Source organism: Haliotis rufescens, unplaced genomic scaffold, assembly GCF_023055435.1.
Source record: "Haliotis rufescens isolate VD_foot unplaced genomic scaffold, xgHalRufe1.0.p SCAF_3, whole genome shotgun sequence".
NCBI classification, from domain to species: domain Eukaryota; kingdom Metazoa; phylum Mollusca; class Gastropoda; order Lepetellida; family Haliotidae; genus Haliotis; species Haliotis rufescens.
The window spans coordinates 17097415-17119621 of record NW_025964001.1 but is presented as its reverse complement, the minus strand read 5'-3'; the positions used below and the strand labels follow the sequence as shown (position 1 = coordinate 17119621).

General features: G+C 39.0%; 1 protein-coding gene across 1 annotated transcript in view; it reads right to left on the bottom strand.

Annotated features, from left to right (window-relative positions):
• Positions 1–19661, bottom strand: part of LOC124111979 (adenylosuccinate synthetase-like) — a 30394-nt gene extending 10733 nt beyond the window's left edge. The window contains exons 1-7 of the mRNA XM_046471912.2: positions 19400–19661; positions 15483–15585; positions 9877–9990; positions 6120–6177; positions 5291–5336; positions 4326–4387; positions 4125–4206 (exon numbers count right to left, since the gene is read on the bottom strand). Of these exons, the coding sequence (XP_046327868.1) occupies positions 4125–4206; positions 4326–4387; positions 5291–5336; positions 6120–6177; positions 9877–9990; positions 15483–15585; positions 19400–19582 (648 nt within the window). The 5' untranslated portion in view covers positions 19583–19661. The remainder of the gene's footprint in view (positions 1–4124; positions 4207–4325; positions 4388–5290; positions 5337–6119; positions 6178–9876; positions 9991–15482; positions 15586–19399) is intronic.
• Between the last annotated feature and the right edge of the window lie 2546 nt (positions 19662–22207).

Genomic DNA, 22207 nt, shown 5'->3' with positions numbered 1-22207 from the left:
GCTATATTGTTATCTCAGTACATTAATCCTACCTTCTGTGAACATAACAGTACGTATATCAGGGTTCAATTTAAGGAACTTGACTTAATTTGCCCCAGATACATGTTGACATGAAAAGCTAGTTAGACCAGACAAAACCAGTTTGCACCCTCGTCTCATAAATTTAACAAAGTTCAAACACAGATGCATAAGCTGATCTAAATAAGTACAATCTCAGATCTCTGATCACTGTGTGATGAATTACACATATATAGCAACTACTTATGTACCATATGGTCAATAAAACTTAAGAGGAACTGAGTTGGTTCAAACATCGTTGTTATGTGGACAAGTAAGGGTTAGTAAGACACAAATTGTGTTCTTTTAGATGCACTTGGTACATGTAGACATAAATATTTAGTGGTTTTACACAGCTTTTTGCTGGAGGACACCAGAAATAGACATCAAGTGTCATTTGTTTAATGGTACAAAAACAGCAAATTCCATGACAGGGAAGTGTGGCAAAGGAATCTTTTGGGAAACAAAGAGCAACTGAGCTGGGCTGAACGTCACTTCGATAAATATTTATGTTTTGGTACAGCACTTAATTTGGAGGAAACTACAATATGATGCAGGTCTTGGGTATCTAACACAATATGAAACTCTCGGGAACGCGCTTGGGCATCTAACACAATATGAAACTCACAGGAACAGGTCTTGGGCATTTAACACAATGTGAAACTCACGGGAACAGGTCTTGGGCATTTACCACAATGTGCAACTCTCGGGAACACGTCTTTGGCATCTACAACAATGTGAAACTCTCGAGAACAGATCTTGGGCATCTACCACAAATGAAATTCACAGGAAAAGATCTTGGGCATCTAAGACAATGTGAAACTCACAGGAACACGTCTTGGGCATCTAAGACAATGTGAAACTCATGGGAATAGGACTTGGGCATCTAACACAATGTGAAACTCACAGGAACAGGTCTTTGGCATCTAACACAATGTGAAACTCACGGGAACACGTCTTGGGCATCTAACACAATGTGAAACTCTCAGGAATAGGACTTGGGCATCTAACACAATGTGAAACTCACAGGAAAAGGTCTTTGGCATCTAACACAATGTGAAACTCACGGGAACACGTCTTGGGCATCTAACACAATGTGAAACTCTCAGGAACAGGACTTGGGCATTTAACACAATGTGAAACTCCCGGGAACACGTCTTGGGCATCTAACACAATGTGAAACTCACGGGAACAGGTCATGGGCCTCTAATACAATGTGAAACTCTCAGGAACAGGACTAGGGCATCTAACACAACGTGAAACTCTCAGGAACAGGACTAGGGCATCTACCACAATGTGAAACTCTCAGGAACAGGTCTTGGGCATTTACCACAATGTCAAACTCTCAGGAATAGGACTAGGGCATCTAACACAACGTGAAACTCTCAGGAACAGGTTTTGGGCATCTACCATAATGTCAAACTCTCGGGAACAGGTCTTTGGCATATACCACAATGCCAAACTCTCGGGAACAGATCTTGGGCATCTACCACAATGTGAAACTCTCGGGAACAGGTCTTGGGCATTTACCACAATGTCAAACTCTCAGGAATAGGACTAGGGCATCTAACACAATGTCAAACTCTCAGGAACAGGTTTTGGGCATCTACCATAATGTCAAACTCTCGGGAACAGGTCTTGGGCATATACCACAATGCCAAACTCTCGGGAACAGATCTTGGGCATCTACCACAATGTGAAACTCTCGGGAACAGGTCTTGGGCATCTACCACAATGTGAAACTCTCGGGAACAGGTCTTGGGCATCTACCACAATGTGAAACTCACGGGAACAGATCTTTGGCATCTACCACAATGTGAAACTCACGGGAACAGATCTTGGGCATCTACCACAATGTGAAACTTTCGGGAACAGGTCTTGGGTATCTACAACAATGTGAAACTCTCGGGAACAGGTCTTGGGCATTTACCACAATGTCAAACTCTCAGGAACAGGTTTTGGGCATCTACCATAATGTCAAACTCTCGGGAACAGGTCTTGGGCATCTACCACAATGTGAAACTCACGGGAACAGATCTTGGGCATCTACCACAATGTGAAACTCTCGGGAACAGATCTTGGGCATCTACCACAATGTGAAACTCATGGGAACACGTCTTGGGCATCTAACACAATGTGAAACTCTCAGGAACAGGACTTGGGCATTTAACACAATGTGAAACTCCCGGGAACACGTCTTGGGCATCTAACACAATGTGAAACTCACGGGAACAGGTCATGGGCCTCTAATACAATGTGAAACTCTCAGGAACAGGACTAGGGCATCTAACACAACGTGAAACTCTCAGGAACAGGACTAGGGCATCTAACACAATGTGAAACTCTCAGGAACAGGTCTTGGGCATTTACCACAATGTCAAACTCTCAGGAACAGGTTTTGGGCATCTACCATAATGTCAAACTCTCAGGAACAGGTTTTGGGCATCTACCATAATGTCAAACTCTCGGGAACAGGTCTTGGGCATCTACCACAATGTGAAACTCTCGGGAACAGGTCTTGGGCATCTACCACAATGTGAAACTCACGGGAACAGATCTTTGGCATCTACCACAATGTGAAACTCACGGGAACAGATCTTGGGCAACTACCACAATGTGAAACTCTCGGGAACAGGTCTTGGGTATCTACAACAATGTGAAACTCTCGGGAACAGGTTTTGGACATTTACCACAATGTCAAACTCTCAGGAACAGGTTTTGGGCATCTACCATAATGTCAAACTCTCGGGAACAGGTCTTGGGCATCTACCACAATGTGAAACTCTCGGGAACAGGTCTTGGGCATCTACCACAATGTGAAACTCACGGGAACAGATCTTTGGCATCTACCACAATGTGAAACTCACGGGAACAGATCTTCGGCATCTACCACAATGTGAAACTCTCGGGAACAGGTCTTGGGTATCTACAACAATGTGAAACTCTCGGGAACAGGTCTTGGGCATTTACCACAATGTCAAACTCTCGGGAACAGGTTTTGGGCATCTACCATAATGTCAAACTCTCAGGAACAGGTCTTGGGCATCTACCACAATGTGAAACTCTCGGGAAGAGGTCTTGGGTATCTACAACAATGTGAAACTCTCGAGAACAGATCTTGGGCAACTAACACAACGTGAAACTCACGGGAACACGCCTTTGGCATCTACCACAATGTGAAACTCACGGGAACAGGTCATGGGCATCTACCACAATGTGAAACTCACGGGAACAGGTCTTGGGCATTTAACACAATGTGAAACTCACGGGAATAGGACTTGGGCATCTACCACAACATGAAACTCTTGTGAACAGGTCTTGGGCATCTACCACAACTTGAAACTCACGGGAACAGATCTTGGACATCTACAACAATGTCAAACTCTCGAGAACAGATCTTGGACATCTACAACAATGTCAAACTCTCGAGAACAGATCTTGGACATCTACAACAATGTCAAACTCTCGAGAACAGATCTTGGGCATCTAACACAACGTGAAACTCACGGGAACAGATCTTGGGCATCTTCCACAATGTCAAACTCTCGGGAACAGATCTTTGGCATCTACCACAATGTGAAACTCACGGGAACAGATCTTCGGCATCTACCACAATGTGAAACTCACGGGAACAGATCTTCGGCATCTACCACAATGTGAAACTCTCGGGAACAGGTCTTGGGCATCTACCACAATGTGAAAGTCGGGAACAGGTTTTGGGCATCTACAACAATGTCAAATTCTTGGGAACAGGCAAAGAGATGACATTTTGGGGTTATAGCCAAACCCACGACCAATGTTGATTGGACTGAGGAACACAAGTCTGCGATGATAAAGTCTTTTTCAAGGATCAAGTGTACAGGACGACACACAAGACTGGACCTAATATGGAAATCTTGATCCATGGTAGTCGACACAGTCGGTCTCACTGTTTCTTCAAGTTCCAGTTTATGTCAAAACACACAACATACAACAGGTGATAATAGACATGATACAATGGTCGGAAGTTCAAAGGTTGACTTGGCACGTCAACAAAGGGGAGACAACTGTGGCCAGGCACAACTTACTTTATACTTGCTTAATTCGGCATCAGCGTCCACATCAAGGTCGGGACAGAGGCGCTTATGATGCTCCACCAGATTACGGAATCTGGAATCAAATATATAATATCGTTTCCATGGCAAAATTTTAAATGTCAAGGGAATCGCAAGTGAACGTCCCAACTTGTGCAGTGTGAAAATACAGTCTGCACAATGGCGGCAACTTACTTTTCTGAGAAGGTTTCAAATTCGCCCATCAAGTCGCACACGCGGAGTCCATTCCTTGTGGCCTGTGAACAAAACACAGACAATGTTTATACATGTGTTTCAAACGTAAGTGTGAGTAAGTTTGACTTAAAACCACTTTAAACAACACATCCATTACATCACAGCGTGTCATCTTGATGTGGGAGGAAGCCAAAGTGATACAGGACATTTTCCACAGGCATGGTGCCAAAAAAAACTAAAAACATGAGAGTGAACAGTGACTCCAACCCACGATCATACGTTTCTGGCAAGTCTGCAACTCTGCAAATAAACTGCAGTGCCTTTGGCAACTGGGCCACCTATACTGCTGATTATTTGAAATTTCAGAAAATCAGATCAAACCATCACAAAGCATGACAAAAGCACGGTTGAAATGAGCTCTTTAAATCTACTAATGAACCATAACTTATAAGTATTGTAATGCATCTTTGCTCTTCATGGTTAAATATACCCTACATTTGTCTATCAGGCAGAGTAATAGTCTCAGAAGTCAAATGAGCATGAATTTTGTGCTAACACTACCTCCCTTGTCTGACACTGAAGCAAAGTGTAGAGCAGACGGTGTCAAGTGAGAACACTGCTGTTTGTGAGATTATATCTCAGCACTCTTGGTCTGATCACTCTTTGGTTTACCTCTTGTTCTTACAAGGTCGTCATGTGATTTGTTAGTGGTTATAAATAGCAATTTCACTGTGAAACGTCCATGGATGCAGGAGGGGCATAGTACATACAAACTTGTAAAGTATTGACGATGTGCATATAGTCATATTTTCATAAATTCCATGCATCAATACACTTAACTGAAGTGGACACATTCTTATTATTAATAAACCAATATATATTTCAGGTCTCTATGCATAGAAAGTAATTTTTCAATTTACCAAATATTTGAGATATTTGTGCTTCACATTTCAGACTGTACTTACCTTAGAGGAATAAGCCGGGCCTATTCCTTTCTTTGTAGTTCCGATCCTGTTGGAAAAAAATATTGTATGATACTGATACAAACACATTATCTGATATGTAAAGAGCATATTTTTATATGCGCCAAATCCGCACCCTAAAGATTGCTCAAAGTGCTACCACATTCAGCGCAAATGTCTGAAATATTAAGGACTTGTTAGGGTCCTCAAAGTAAGCACTAGCATAATGCAGCAACAGCAGGGTTTATCTGCTCAGAGACCAATGTTCGGCCCAAAATCTCAATCGGTATAAAAACATTCCAATTTATGTCAGTAAACAGTCAAACACTGTTGTGTCTAACTTATGGTTTTCCAGAAGCAAAAGCATGGTCCTTGTGTATTCCAAATCTATTCATCATTTTCAGTTGTGTCGAACCTCGCGTAACTCGCGTAATTACGTAGGTCCCTTCAACCTCAACACAACAGTTTTTGACTGTACTTAAAACTAAATATGATTTTGTAACGGACCAAAGAAGAGAAGGGGCATTATTGTATTGAATGCAATTTCAGGCAATAAGAAGCAAACAATTATTATTAATAATATTTTTTCACAAGTTAATCTGAATCCTGGATAAATCACTGAAAAGTATTTAAATCTAGGGACCACATTATGGTCATATCAAGGACATTGAAGGACATGTGACACATCAAGTCTAGTGTTCTACAGGGTCATCAGTGCCAAATTCCAGAAACCCTACAAATTACAATTGCCGTCCCTGCGATCAGTCACACATAATTTCAGTCATAATCGTTGTTCATATCATTGTCCAAATTTAACAATCGATAAACTTACAATTTCGTGCCACGCCCTGATTCCTGCATCCCATCCACTTTCTGGTGCAAATCGAAAACTGAAAAATAACATAAGAACTGTGATCTCTACCTTGTTTAAAATAGACTATGTAAATGAAATTAAAACCTGACCATTTCGGACCCTCATGAAACTCATTTGGTGAAACTTTCAGAACGGTTATGGTTCTGAAACAATCAGCGGATCCTGGCACAAGTAAGGGACTTAAGGGCAAATATCTGCATCTATAACATAACGGTGGGCAGAACCCTGCCACTACTTAATGTCACCTCCAATGTGTGATAACAAGCCCGATAATGGATGCCAATGACAAACCATTGATTGTCAATGACACTTACACAACCTGGTTTTTAGTTGGCAATGACACAGCTTCATCTTTGGTTGGAAACAAAAAAATACCATTATTTGTTCACGATAAAACAACACAATCACTGTTTATGTCTTCATTGACAATTCGCAAAAGGAAATGAACATCATGATTGGTTGGTTTGTTGGTTGTTTTTTTGTTTAACGCTGCACTCAGCAATATTCCAGCTACATGACAGCGGTCTGTAAATAATTGAGTCTGGTGGATGGGACAATCCAGTGATTGACATCATGAACATGAACATGATGAAATTTGGGTTAGTGAATTTATTAAATTAGACTCGACCCCATTACAGTAAGGTGCACTTTTTTGCAAAAACACTCAGGAATGTTTGATGCATCATGCTGCAAGGGATAATGATGAAAGAAGCCATAATGATGAGGGGGGGAGGGGGGGGGGGGGTGGTTAGAAGATCTCACATATATTTCTAGCTGTTTGAGGTTCCACTAGCGATGCCTGCAAGCCGTGCGCTAATGCTTGACCATGAAAACAAAAATTTCAATCAAAATGACTATCATTAAAACCATTTTGCAACATAAAGGCCAATTTTATTTTATTTCTTTATTTCATAATATATATTTTCTGCAAAGAAAGTATAAATGAACCACGCCTAAATCTAGATTGCCAAGCCAGCTGACAGCAAAAATATAATAATCAATAATCTGTTGTTGAAAACAGAAAGTCAGGATAGCAGGATCATCTCAAAACAGCTGGTACACAAATACAGCATAACATTTGTTTGGACTACCGGTATATATCTCACGTAAACCATCACTGCATTTCCATAATTCTCTTAAATTATATGTTTGTTTTAAAACAAAAAGCAACATGACAAAAACATAACCAATAATGACATTTTAATTTCTTAACATCAGATGTCCCGATCTGTTGACCTAACATGTGATACCTAACCTATGAAAATCAAATCAATTTCTATTGTGACATCAGAATGCGTACGTGTGGATAGGATATTGTCAATATAAAAGCTGACAGTTAAACAAAACAAAGCTTCGTAAATTAAAACAGTTAATTGGTGATTTAATAACAGGAAATAGATTCCCTTTATCTCACTAAAGATCAAACGCATTGCCTCTTTTCACTTTATTTTACTGGCAGCTATCCAAGTTAACAAATTGGAGTCATGGAGTTATACAAGCAATGAAGCATCTAAGATTGGGGTGAGGTGAAATGGGGTTTAACGTCGTGTCCAAGATTATTACACTTATATAGCGACGTGCATGTACGTGTGTGTGTTTGTGTGGCTGCTTGTACTAGTCCGGACTGATGCCGATTTATAGTGCTAGTTCACTGAGATACCATGCTGCAGTTTGACAAGAATACCCCACTCAGAAACAGTATACTGACTCCGAGCCGACCAGTCCTTGTTTTAGCCCCTTAATGCCGAGCGGCAGACAGGGTAACAACAAGTACCATCTTTTAACGTCTTTTGGTATGACGCGGTCGGGGATCGAACCCCGGGCCTTCCGCTCTCGGATGCTCTACCACTAGACCACGGAGGCAGTCCAAAGCATCTAAGAGAAAACAAAGATAAACAAATACTACTAAACATATGCCAAGAACCACACCTAAAAATGAAAATTTGGTCCTAAGAAACTGTTGAGTAGTATATATTTTTCAACTAAAACATTTACACCTCCGCATGCTTTGCTGCTGGGCTGCAGTTGTGATTGTAGTACAGTCAGGGTATATACATTTGCACTGATCGTACTACAGACAGGGTATATACATTTGCACTGATCATAGTAGTCAGGGTATATACATTTGCACTGATCGTAGTACAGACAGGTTATATACATTTGCACTGATCGTAGTACAGACAGGGTATATACATTTGCACTGATCATAGTAGTCAGGGTATATACATTTGCACAGATCGTAGTACAGACAGTGTATATACATTTGCACTGATTGTAGTACAGACAGTGTATATACATTTGCACTGATCGTAGTAGTCAGGGTGTATACATTTGCACAGATCGTAGTACAGACAGTGTATATACATTTGCACTGATCGTAGTACAGACAGTGTATATACATTTGCACAGATCGTAGTACAGACAGTGTATATACATTTGCACTGATCGTAGTACAGACAGGGTATATACATTTGCACTGATCGTAGTACAGACAGTGTATATACATTTGCACTGATCGTAGTACAGACAGGGTATATACATTTGCACTGATCGTAGTACAGACAGGGTATATACATTTGCACTGATCGTAGTACAGTCAGGGTATATACATTTGCACAGATCGTAGTACAGACAGTGTATATACATTTGCACTGATCGTAGTACAGACAGGGTATATACATTTGCACTGATCGTAGTACAGACAGTGTATATACATTTGCACAGATCGTAGTACAGTCAGGGTATATACATTTGCACTGATCGTAGTACAGACAGTGTATATACATTTGCACAGATCGTAGTACAGACAGTGTATATACATTTGCACTGATCGTAGTACAGACAGGGTATATACATTTGCACTGATCGTAGTACAGTCAGGGTATATACATTTGCACTGATCGTAGTACAGACAGTGTATATACATTTGCACTGATCGTAGTACAGACAGGGTATATACATTTGCACTAATCGTAGTACAGACAGGGTATATACATTTGCACTGATCGTAGTACAGACAGGGTATATACATTTGCTCTGATCGTAGTACAGACAGGGTATATACATTTGCACTGATCGTAGTACAGACAGGGTATATACATTTGCACTGATCGTAGTACAGACAGGGTATATACATTTGCACTGATCGTAGTACAGACAGGGTATATACATTTGCACTGATCGTAGTACAGACAGGGTATATACATTTGCACTGATTGTAGTACAGCCAGGGTATATACATTTGCACTGATTTCAAAGGTTTCCACAGATAAGTCACATTTATAGACATTGATATATGGTAATGGGAACAACAACTGTATGTATCAATAGATTTACAATGTGGAAGCATCATTTGTGGAACCACAATCAATGATGTCAGCCAGATGGTGCAAGTCCATGAGATCATGTGATCAGTTGTAGAATGTTTCACAGGAAGTGTGTTCTACAGAATCGACACAACAGGATCCTGAAACTCAAAACAAATAGTAACACAAGAAGATAACAATATCGTCCGTCAGTTGTTTACACCAGGAGTGTATGGGTGACATGGGAGAGAGTGTCATGACACATGCCTGTTTCCTGCTGGTCTCAGTTTCCCAACCGTTCATGTACGTCTCATCATTTCAATGTACTCTACATGGAGCTCCTACAGAGGCTGTCTTCACTCAATCAATGCATCTGGGTCATACATCATGCTCACACAAACAAAACTTACCCAAGTGAGCTCTGTTTGAGATGAGTAGTCTCCCTTTCCAATCAGGGAGGCCATGCTTTTCATTGTTGGCAATCTCATCAAACAGATTTGGTAGATGAATGACAACGCCATTTCCTGCAAATATATACAATTTTTGCTTTACAAAATCAAATCTGAATCATATATAATGCAAACTATTAGTAATCAATCATTCAACCCAAGACCCGGATGTATGTTGAGGCTTGCTAGAAACAGACAATAGATGGAGCTTCACAGATGTTCATGTTGATTTCGACAATCAATATCACAGTGTATACTTCAAATGCCAAGTCTGAAGACATAATTAAAGAAGTCAGAATGTTATTAATGCACATCACTCAGGAAGAAAATGCAGGACAAGTCCTAGAAATCACAACACAATTAACATGTGGCAGGTGCTGTTTTCAAACTTTCAAACTTTGCATTGAAGGACTTGAAAAATGAAGAAGGCAAATAGTCCTGGTGTCTGGTCTAATTTCAAACAAAAACTTAATGTAAATCAGATCTATACTCCGACATGATACCTCTCAGCAGAAAGAGCTGACAAACACTTTGTAGGACGTCCTGTCAGCTGAAACCCTGAGCTAACTACTGTCACCTAATCAAAATGAAAGAAGCTTTCTCAAAGAATATTTCTGCTGATTTCTTTACCATCTTGATTTGAACATTTCAATTGTAACATAAGATCCTTTGATGCTCCAAAATGATAGGGTCTAAAAATATCCACAACATATACAGCCCAGCCAATATTATGTTCCATTCTGAACTGCCCCATTTTGTTCATTTTCGAGACAGAAATATGACATGCTAGCTGTTCTGAATACACTCACTCCATCCAAGAGCAGATGTTCATGTTTGTTTTGTTCCTTTGTTGTTTAATGCCGCACTCAGCAATTTTCCAGCTATATGACGATGGTCTGTAAATAATCGTGTCTGGACAAGACAATCCAGTGATTGACATCATGAGCATTGATCCACGCAATTGCGATAAGCTGACATGCATCAACCAAGTCAGTGATCCTGACCACCCAATCTCATAAGTCAACTCTTACGACAAGCATGATGACAATCACTGTCTTGTTAAAACTTGACTTTATATACAGACCGCCACCATGTAGTGGGAATATTGCCGAGGGTGGTGTTAAACATCAAACTAAGTAACTATTGGTACTATAATGGTAGACAGTCCACAATATCCAACACTTTAATGCTGTACATCTACATCTCAGAATTGCAAAAACATGTGAATAGGTAATTATGGCTTCACGCCACTTTGAGCTATATTCCAGCAATATCAGGCAGGGGAAACCAGGCCTGGGCTTCACCCAGTGTACCCATGTGGGGATCAAACCCAGGCCCTTGGCATAACAAGAAAGAAGTGAGCAAAGCTCACATACCCCAATTATCCCCGCTTGTCAACAACAAATAGTAAATAGTTTGTTAATTAATGAAATATACCTGTTGCTTTAAGTCAGAGGAACTGCCCTTTCCTTTGTAACCCCATGAGGATGCATTATGTTTGAAAGGAACACATTTTTTTGCAAAATAATTTCAATCTAGTGTGGGATAATCAATGCACAACATACATTCTTGATGTTTCTTAATGTTTCCATGGAAATGGCAAAAATTAAAAAGTTCAGAATCTTCAAACTAGCAAAAGGCACAAGTACTCATTGTGGTAAATATGTGTAGAAAGTTTTGTGAAGCTAGGGTGCATGGTTAAAGTTATGGGCCGTACAAAAGCTCTGACGGAAGGATGGAAGGACGGACGGACAGACGGAATGCTATATACCCCCTATTTACCTCGTAAACGGGGGTATAACAAACAAATGCTTTCACCACTGGGCAAAACATCCTGATATTGATTCCATGTAGGTGCAACAGCTAATCACACACCTAGACATGGGATCGTGGGGATGTGTCCAGCTGCTTAACTATTCATTCCACATGTTCAATATCCTCTCACTATCCATACTGATTAGGCAATGAATAATAGATTTTCATCACCACCAACCTCACTTTAAAACCCCTCTTAAACATTCATGATTAAACATTCATGATTCATGGAAATCACATCTGTATAGATGTCTGAAAAAAGTAACATAATATGTTTATATAGAATAAAATGCTTCCAATCTTAAATCTTCTATTAGAAAATTACATTTATAATGAAATTATGAAAATCTAATGTTCAATTTATTGTGGTCGTAAGTCAACTAAAGAATTATGTGTACTATAATCTGTTACTACCCTGCATGTAAGAGTCAGGAAGCCTAGTCCTCAGGAGACCAACATCTAGTCTCTGAAATGAACATATGGTACAGAAAAAAACAGTTGTTAAGTTATCTTAATAAAAATATAATAAAAAGGAGCCCAGTGACTCTCTTCATTTTCAGATACTGCAGTGATCTAGACTTGCCAAACATTATAGACTTGCATGGGCTGTATTTGATATATATTTGTATCAGGGTCTGTAAGACAGACTAAGTCCTCAGTAACACTGAAGATGCAGTACATCTACCAGTATGTGCTGCTGTCTATAGGATATTTTGGAGGAATCTGTGTAAATCTGGAGCAAGTCTTCATGATCAAGTTCAGACTGATCCATATCAGGTTTCACAAAATGTGACAATTCCTTCATGATCTGATACTTGAAAAGCTATATTCCCCCAAGTCAGCTTCCTGCAGTAACATTTTAATGGCAATTTCATTTTTCATACAACAGATAAGCTTAACACAAAATTCTACCTGTCAAACAGTCAAGGAACGTCAAGTGTGTGAGTGAGTGAGTTGGGTTTAACACTGCTTTTAACAGTATTCCAGTTATATCACGGCGTGTGAGCTTAATGTGGGAGGAAAGCCCAAAGTGATGCAGGTCTCAGACATTTACCACTTCGGTGAAACCCACAAGCACGGGTATGGTGCTGAAAAAAACTAGAAACATAATCAGGGCGAACCGGGATTTGAACCAACAATCATAGGGATACAACTCTGCACAGCGAATCGCGGCGCCTTAGACGACTGGGCCACTTGTGCCCCCCAACGTCAATTGAATTGAGTCAGGCATGGGATAGCTGCAATCCTGTATGTTTTAATATTCAGGTGTAAACTGCAACCTAACTTGGCAGCATCTATATACTGCAACATAAAGTGCCTGAAGATAAATTGAATGATTAACAATAAATGTTGAACCAGTATCAACTTTTGTACGAAGCTTCTTCAATCTTCAATAATAAACAATATGTGTGGTGTATAAAACATTATCATTACTTAAAACCAGTATAAAACCACATCAATACTGAATGACATCTACTGTAACCTTGACCTTCCTAATGAAACCACATCATAAATAGTTGAGTTTTAATGATCACAAGTTCTAACGAAGCTAATCTGTAAGTATGACCTAGATCTTTAAAGTCAGCCACAGCATACCTTGGGGCACCTATATGCAGGCCTCAAAGTTGCGACTAAAACAGTCGCCAATTCGACCTAAATTTCAATTTGTCTACTGTCTGAAATTCAGAGGTAGCCAAGTGACTACCTTGAAAAATATCTTGTGGCAACTAAATTCTGTTGCTTCACATTTGAAGACACAAAATGAATAAAAGCTGATTGTGGAAAACGTGTGCCTACAATTGTACTTTCGAATAATACCTCCTAAAGTCAACAATGAACAGAAATACATAAATATTTATGTAATTAGCATTTTATTTCAGATGATAGTGCTCACTGGATAAGCAGGGATATACCTAAATAATCTAGTAACATAAATTGCATCATTGATTGAGTCACAAATAACAAAAAACAAGTACAGATTTAACTAATATACAATTTCAAGACTAGTGCTATGACTTGTACATATTATAATGGTTATTTGATAAAAGATAATTTCACATGCTTTTGGCTACCTACAATATTGGCTTCTTGATATTACCACTGGCTACCTGAACAAAATGCTTGAGCCATACGGCTACTTGGTAAAAATTTAAACTTTTAGGCCTGATATGAGCACATAAGCACGACAAGGTAAAAAAAACTAGTTTACAAGTATCACCTGGATCTTTAGTTTAAAGTCAGCCATAAAATATCCTTGGGCACCTATATGAGCATATATAAGAGTAATGTAACAAAACTAGTGTACAAGTATGACCTTCAACTTCAAGGTCAGCCTTGACATGGGGCACCTACACGAGTATGAGTGGTGCCACTGTGAATTTACACCTGACACATATACACGATAAAGAATACCTATGTAGAAACTCATGTGTTCATTTTGTATTGATTTTCTCTACTAACATTTAGATATACTCTGTGTGTGTACGTGTGTGAGAGAGTGAGTGAGTGAGTGAGTGACTATTTGAATAGTAGGGCTGTTACATTTCACTCGCGTATTTGGTCAATCAAACCATATCCCTTCATGTATTGAATTTGTTATCTGTGGCAAATATTAATTTATATTTTTAAAAAGGGCTTTTTCAGTTGAACGATTATTGATCACAGTGAGATGTGCAAAATGGAATATATACAAGACATGCAGTAGCGTAACTTGTGTCAGTTTGCAAGGCCCCTTATGTTACTGCAAACCAAAACATTAAGCAAAAAGCGGCATTGTCACGATGCTTTGCTTGTTTGTTTCACAAAAATATCACTGAAATGTTTCCACCTGAGCAATTTCATGACATACATTTACGTACAATTTTAATAAACCTAAGTCTATCACTGACACGATGTTTTCCCCCCCGACGCAGACATTATCAGCTGATTACCAAGGGCATGTAACACCAGACGTAACAGTCAAAACATAGAAACCGAAGGACGTAATTTAATCCTATTACTTCACTATTTGGTTATAGAAATGTGTTCAATGTCTATCTAATATTGATTTTATTAAAAATTCCATTAAATATTGTTTACATTAATTTCCAAGAAATCGCGCACAAACACACTATTATATATCAGATTATCGCCAATGATGCCTTGAAAAGAACCTTAGTTGTCAGAAGAATGGATACATATATCAGAAATGCCAAACTTGACTTGTTAAAAGATGTATTTTGTTGCAGTTTGACTTTTTATATGTCAACATAACGTTTTCACAATCAGGTGCAGGAAAACTCAAACGGTGACTGGTCAAACATTTCCATACGTAAAAAGAATCTTGATGAAGGAGTAAGCATATACTCCGAAACGTTGTATTCCTCAAAATGAAGAAGTTGACATCCATAAATTCTCTTCCTTAACTGTGGACTTCTTTATGTATTCGTGAATATATATTCGTATTTGTTAGCCTATATTTGTGATACGTATCGTATTTGCCTCATACTGTATTCGCTGCAGCAGTAGTATTCTAGTTACCGCATGTCAGTTTACTGTGGGGATGCAGGTCTCACGTTTAACAACTTGTGAAACCCACCAGCCTGGGTGAGGTGCTGACAAACTTTCAAACATAATCAGGGCTAACCGGAATTCGAACCCATGATCATTGTTTTTTGGTTGCCCAAGGGACGAAACTCTACACAGCGAAATGTGGTGCTTTACACAACTGGGCCACCCATTCTTGCTGTTATAGAAAGAACTAAAATATTCACCAATAAGAGCTTTGCATCCTGGATTGACGATTCCACTGGGCAGTAGGTGGAACGCGAATTCTTTCCCATCAACAACAACTGAGTGTCCGGCATTGTTCCCGCCCTGAAAGATCAAAGCACCATTGTAGTTTCCTACCTTTGCATCATAAATTATGAAGAATCCATCTAAACAATTCCTATCGAAAGACTACAATGTATATTTTTATATTTACAGCATTAACAATAAAGAGACAGTATAAAAAGTCTGTTTTCAAGAGTTTTGAAACAGTAGTGTATTGTAAATCTCATCCACACTTGATCAAACAGTCATCCCTCAACTGTCAACAAAGAGTTTATTTTCTGAAATGGAAAAACTGAAAACCAAGTCATCAATCACTTTGTTGTCACCTAAAATGACATATTGTTATATTATGAGCAGTCATGATAATGTTGACACTAAAACATAGCAGGGAAGCAATTGGTACTGGGGAGTTTGCTATGCCAGTTTGCTGTGCAAGTTTGCTGTGCCAGTTTGCTGTGTTTGCCTAATGTTGTTCATCTTCCCGAGGCAAGAGAGTTACTGTATTCGACGTAATAAGTGCGCAGGGCGCTCTCAAAATTAGAAATAGGGGGCTCTTATTAGAATATTATTTTGGTGGAAAAAAACAGAGTTGAAAGATAAATTTCATGGTTATGCTGACAACCTAAAATGTTTATGTACGACAGATATATTTTTCCAGAATTTAATTGCCCATAATTATGGGTGCCTATAACACACAAGTGTGTATTATACGAGAATAAATAAGTCTTGTGTACATTGATCAATCGGAAGGGGTGCTAATTGGGATTGTTCACTAGCCAATATATCAGCAAATGTCACTGTGGGCGCTTATTAGAGCGGGGCGCTTATTACGTCAAATACGGTAACTGACTTAAAAAGTCCAGTTTCCACCCTTGCCGAACTAGGCTGGAATTCCTGGGCTCGATCGTATCACCACCAGTGGCTATTACGAGTTATGTCCTTTCTATGCCTCTCCTATTGACCAATCAGATTTAACCTCTCGTATCACTTGCATTTGCTTCAAACAAAACGGTGGCGCCCAGTCAAGACAATCTGATCGATAATCAAGATCTATATTGTGATAAAACGAGTCTTACATCGCGAAGTGCATCAAATCACGTGAGCACCTTGATTAAAAACATGAAAAGATTTAGAAAATATCTGTTGACGAATAAGCGGTGCACATGCTTTGCAAATCCTGCAGTCGACCGAAATCTGCATGAGTGAGTGAGTGAATATTGCTTAACGCCGCATCAGCAATTTTGCAGCTATTCGCGGCGATCCGAAATCTGCATGACACTTTGTGAACCGGATTTCGATTTTGGTGTGCGATTTTGATTGGACTATGCATAGACTAGTTAGTCCAGCCAAAATGTTACTCCATAATACCAGCCTAGTTTGGCAAGGGTGGAAACTGGACTTTTATAGTCAGTTAACTCTTGCCTCGGGAAGATGAATGTTGTTAAGAGGACCCTGAGGGCTGTGTTCATTTCCAAAGCTTTTTAAAAAACCACATGACTTAGTCTTCTGTCTCTGGTGATTCAACGGTCATGATGGAGAATAACGGCATTTGGACATGTTCACCATTTTATCGCTATGTTGTAGAACATTCTTCTATATCATTATCAAATTTGAAAACAACATAAGAAAAATAGAAAATTCACTAAATGGAAACCATGGCATGGTGATGTTTAGTAGATTAAAACATTACTTCGAACTTTTTACATTTATTGGACTTAGTTTTACGTGGCAAGTATCCGTGTCACACCAACAATACCTTTTGTAACCGAGTCACGAGCACTCACTAAGACTGCAGTGTGATATACATATAAGACAAAAGGTTGATTCTCAGTAAAACTGTACACTGAGGTTGTCATAGCCTGCCTCACAAAGCTCAGATATTGGAGTTCATGTCAGTTGTGACTGGCTGGGAGAATGTTGGTTAGAGACAAAATATGAAACTTCAATATTTCTTACTATTGGTTATAGTATAATGTTGCAAGGTTATGGTGAAAAGGGAAATAATTGTCATTACTTGCAAACATCAGAGCTCCAGATAACTTTTTGAGCAATTAAGTTTTTACTTGAAGGTTTCTATTTTAATTGGGTTATTACATTTCTCATTGGGTAACCAATATTTTAAAATATTATTTTTTCGTTTTTTCTTTTTTAAATCTCAAAATGTTAGCTCATTTTGGGAAAAAAACCAAAAGAGTGATGAATAGATGAGTGAAAAAATATTGGTATATATATATATAAGGGTTCTTACTAAAGGCTTGAATTGGAAAGTTAATTAGCTCATAATTGTGCTTCGGAAATAAGCTCCATTGTACGCATGCTGAAAAAGCTTTATTGGGTATATACGCATGCTGTTTTTAAACATCTGAGTTTTTCATTTAATGCATACTTTTCTGTACACAAGTTAATGGAAAGTAATTAGGTTTTGAATATTTGGGAGGGGGGGGGTATTTTACGTAAATACGCAGCTTATCTGTAGCTCTGAAACATTGAATACCGAGACGTTCATATTTAACATCACTGAAGTAGATATAAGTAATGTCTATCAAACAATTCATCACTGAAAGAGCTCTGCATTGATTCCAAGAGACCATGCTTTCCCTGCCCTGGCACTTGAAACATCCATACAGGCAATCTTTTGACAGTCATCGTTAACTATCTCACTTGATAGCCACACATTTCTGTGTGCTGGTTCATGTAAATAATTTCCTTATGGTGAGCAAACACGAACATCAAATATGGCCAAATTGTCAATTTACAGTTTGTCTAAAAAAATTCATCTGAATTGTTATTAGTCAACTTCGTTTAATAGAGAAAATCTTGTAAGGAAGTCCTCTCACAGACCCAAAAAAATAAATTAGTAAAGGAGTCAAATCAAGTCTAGAGTGAGTGAGTATGGTTTTATGCCGCTTTTAGCAATATTCCAGCAATATCATGGCTGGGGACACCAGAAATGGGCTTCACACATGGTACCCGTGTTGGGAATCGAACCCGGGTCTTCGGCGTGAACGAGCGATCGCTTTAACCACTAGGCTACCTGACCAGCAAGACCAGAAATAAAGGCTTGATCTGGGCTCCATTTGGATTTTATTGTTTTTTATTTTGTAGACATATCTTTAATTAATGTAACTTTATTTCTGGATTTAATGTCAGTTTATGTTGTTGGGTAATTATACCAATTAAACTTCTTTCCTGTCCTTGAATGAGGGAATTGTATCTTACTGTGTAACAGGAATTAGAACATGATGCACCCAGGCAGATATACAGAAGGGCTTTTCTAAGTGTATTTCCTTTTTGTTTTTTTAAGTAGATTCTATGGTAAAGTAGTGTGAAGTGAATCTTGAAATTAGGCCTGTTCAATTCTTCTCTGCGTATATGACGCCAAACCAAGTCAAGCATTACTCTTGACAAAAAAAAGTGAATAAATTTATCTGTGTCCTTCTGTATGTTTTCTTCTATTCTGTATGCTCTAATTTAGTTTCTGTTGGAGTTAACTGTCAGAATGGATTAGTTAATTTTTCATATTTCTGAAATGTATCGTTTTATTGAGGAAGAGCGAGAAGCTGTAGTGTAGATGTAGAAAAACGCTAGTGCAGCTGAACTATGTTTCCAGTGGCAACTAGAAGGCAGTCATGCAACATGTGTTTCCTCGGTAGATCTACCGACCGAGGCCTACATATCTATAAATATCAGGACAGATTACAGTAAAAACAACACAACACACAAACCCATGGCCTTGCGTGCAATTCATAACCACCAGCTTGATTTTGGCAAGCGATCAAGTTTGATGACACAGTGTGAGGTGCTAGATTGGATGTTGGTTTCTATAACATGTGTTGTATGAGAGTAGAGTATTTACCTGACATCGACACACCACATCCGCGTCGGCTGCTAACAGATCCACGACCTTGCCTTTACCCTCGTCGCCCCACTGGGTTCCCAAAACAACTGTGATCTTCCCTGTCTCCATTACTCGTTGTCTTTTGGCGGGTACATCGCCATTTTTGCCATTAAGTCGTTGACAGTCTGAGTTGTTCGCCATCTCTGTTGATCGGGAAGGAGACAATTAGGGGTCATGCGCAGAGCCCAATTTGGCGCGAAACAGTGTGATAGTTTATAGAGTTATCGTTCTTTGATCATAAATATTTCATCATTTTTGTACTGACTCGCGTGTTGTTGGGAATGAAACTTGACAAAAGGAGAATTGGGGCAAAGAGAAACAGGAATGTGTGTAGAGTTTGATCAGACGAGGAAGGGCATTTTATTTTAGCGATGACAGTATTTGGTGTAGAAATAACTCCTAAAATGCGAGGCAGTGCGAAAATTTCATTAGACACATGTATTATCAAGCCCGGTGCAGCATAGTATAGACATTTTTGGACAGAAATAGGCACACGTTACAATACACACTAGATCTACATGATAATAATCTTTGAATGTCTTTCAAACCAAATAATGTTTACGGTTTCAGATGAGGCAATATATGCACATTACCGGCCCATTGTTCAAGGTGAGCTTTTTTGAAAAGGGGAGGTGCACAATTAAGATCTATTTATTGTCTTTGGTGGTAATTTATACAGAAATAAAGATTTTTTTCGAAATAAAACTCACTCTACAACATTGTTGACGCTATTTAGACAAAAGTGTGTGTTAGTGTAGTATAGACATAATTGTCGACGTAATGGGTAGTACTATGACGTCATAGACAATTATCTCTGTTATCTCATGGACACGGTTATAACATACTAACCACGTGTAATAACGATGTAATTTGCTCTACATTGTTGACGTCATTAAGGCACTATTGTGTATGCAATATAGACCCGTATTTTCAGTGACGTCACAGTAAATTGTTACCTTCACAGTCAATGGTTCGTGTGTATGAGAGATAGAGAGAGAGAGAGAGAGAGAGAGAGAGAGAGAAAGAGAGAGAGATTCAATGCGTAATCAAAATAGCACGTCACTAAAGAATTCGTATTCTATTCAACAACTCTACTGAATATATAGCAATAGGTATTGTGGATACCGGGTCACTGCATGTGTGGCGGCGCGAGCCACTTTTCTGTGAACGTACGTATTATGTACAAATGTGTAAGCATACGTTTCAACATATACACGTACACATACATCAACTGATACATATACAAATGCATATAGACCTACAGCAGTACGCATTTGCAAACACATGTTACAAACATCTATACCTACATACATACGCCGATTCTACACACACAAACACACACACCCACACACGCACACAGACACGAATACAAATAGTCATACATTCAGACAGTGATATAACATGTGTAACGTACGCATAAATACATACAACTACATGTACAGTGTGCATAATATTGCATGTATATAGTCACTGACACACATAGTGACACACAACCTGGCATATATACTAGTATACAAACGCCTTTACATAAATAATGTAGGTATGTACAGGTTTAACACATTTTACCCTGCAAACAAACTTGAAATATATATTGGAATGGCATTTAGAAGTGATACACATAAGGAAGGGAATTAATGGATGCCAACTTCTTTATTGTGTCTTGTTGTGGATTGGTACCACTGTGTCGTCTCCATGTTCATGTCGTGTCAAGACTTTGAATGGAAACACATCGACGTCGTGGGTCGTTGCTCATAATCACTGGATTGTCAGATCCAGACTCGATTATTTACAAATCCCTGTTATGTATAGCTGGATTAGTGCATCGTTAAACAACAAACACACGAGGAAAGGGTGCATGATCAACCCCTCGTACTGGTCTGTTCAGTGTGTTCGCACATGCACCTTTCATGGATTCATCTGTACATGCCCACGCTCACTCATTATATATATTCACAAAAATATATTTTCAGACAGGAATATTTCCACAGTCAAATATATTTTCACAAACATATATAATTTCGTAGATATAGATATCTATAGATTGCCAGAAGATCACGATATGGAACTGTGGTGAAGTGATGCTCAGTGTCAGACTACTTGTGAAGTGTGCACTTGTAAATATGTATAAAAATTTTATTAGTTGGTGGATTCTATTCGTGCATGTCATATTAATGGAACGAAACTCAGATTTTGATGGTGAATGTCATACCTACATAAATCATAAATAGAGAATCCTTTTGTTATATTTCCATATTTACTGTATGCAAAACCATGGTGCCGTTACAGCCAAGCACTGGTGTTTTAGCACTACTGTTACAGTAGGAGAGAAATCAGACTACATACCCCCAAGCCTGTTACAGTAGGAGAGAAATCAGACTACAAACCACCAAGCCTGTTACAGTAGGAGAGAAGTCAGACTACATACCACCAAGCCTGTTACAGTAGGAGAGAAATCAGACTACGTACCACCAAGCCTGTTACAGTAGGAGAGAAATCAGACTACATACCACCAAGCCTGTTACAGTAGGAGAGAAATCAGACTACGTACCACCAAGCCTGTTACAGTAGGAGAGAAATCAGACTACGTACCGCCAAGCCTCACACAACACACGCTATATACACCCCACAGTCTATATATACCGACTCTACACACTACAGGTGCCCATGTCACACTGGACACCCATTGGATGAAGCAGTGAAATCTTGTAACGTTCTACACAACCTGACGTAACGTTCGTATCACTAGTTGTATGTGAGAGAGAGAGA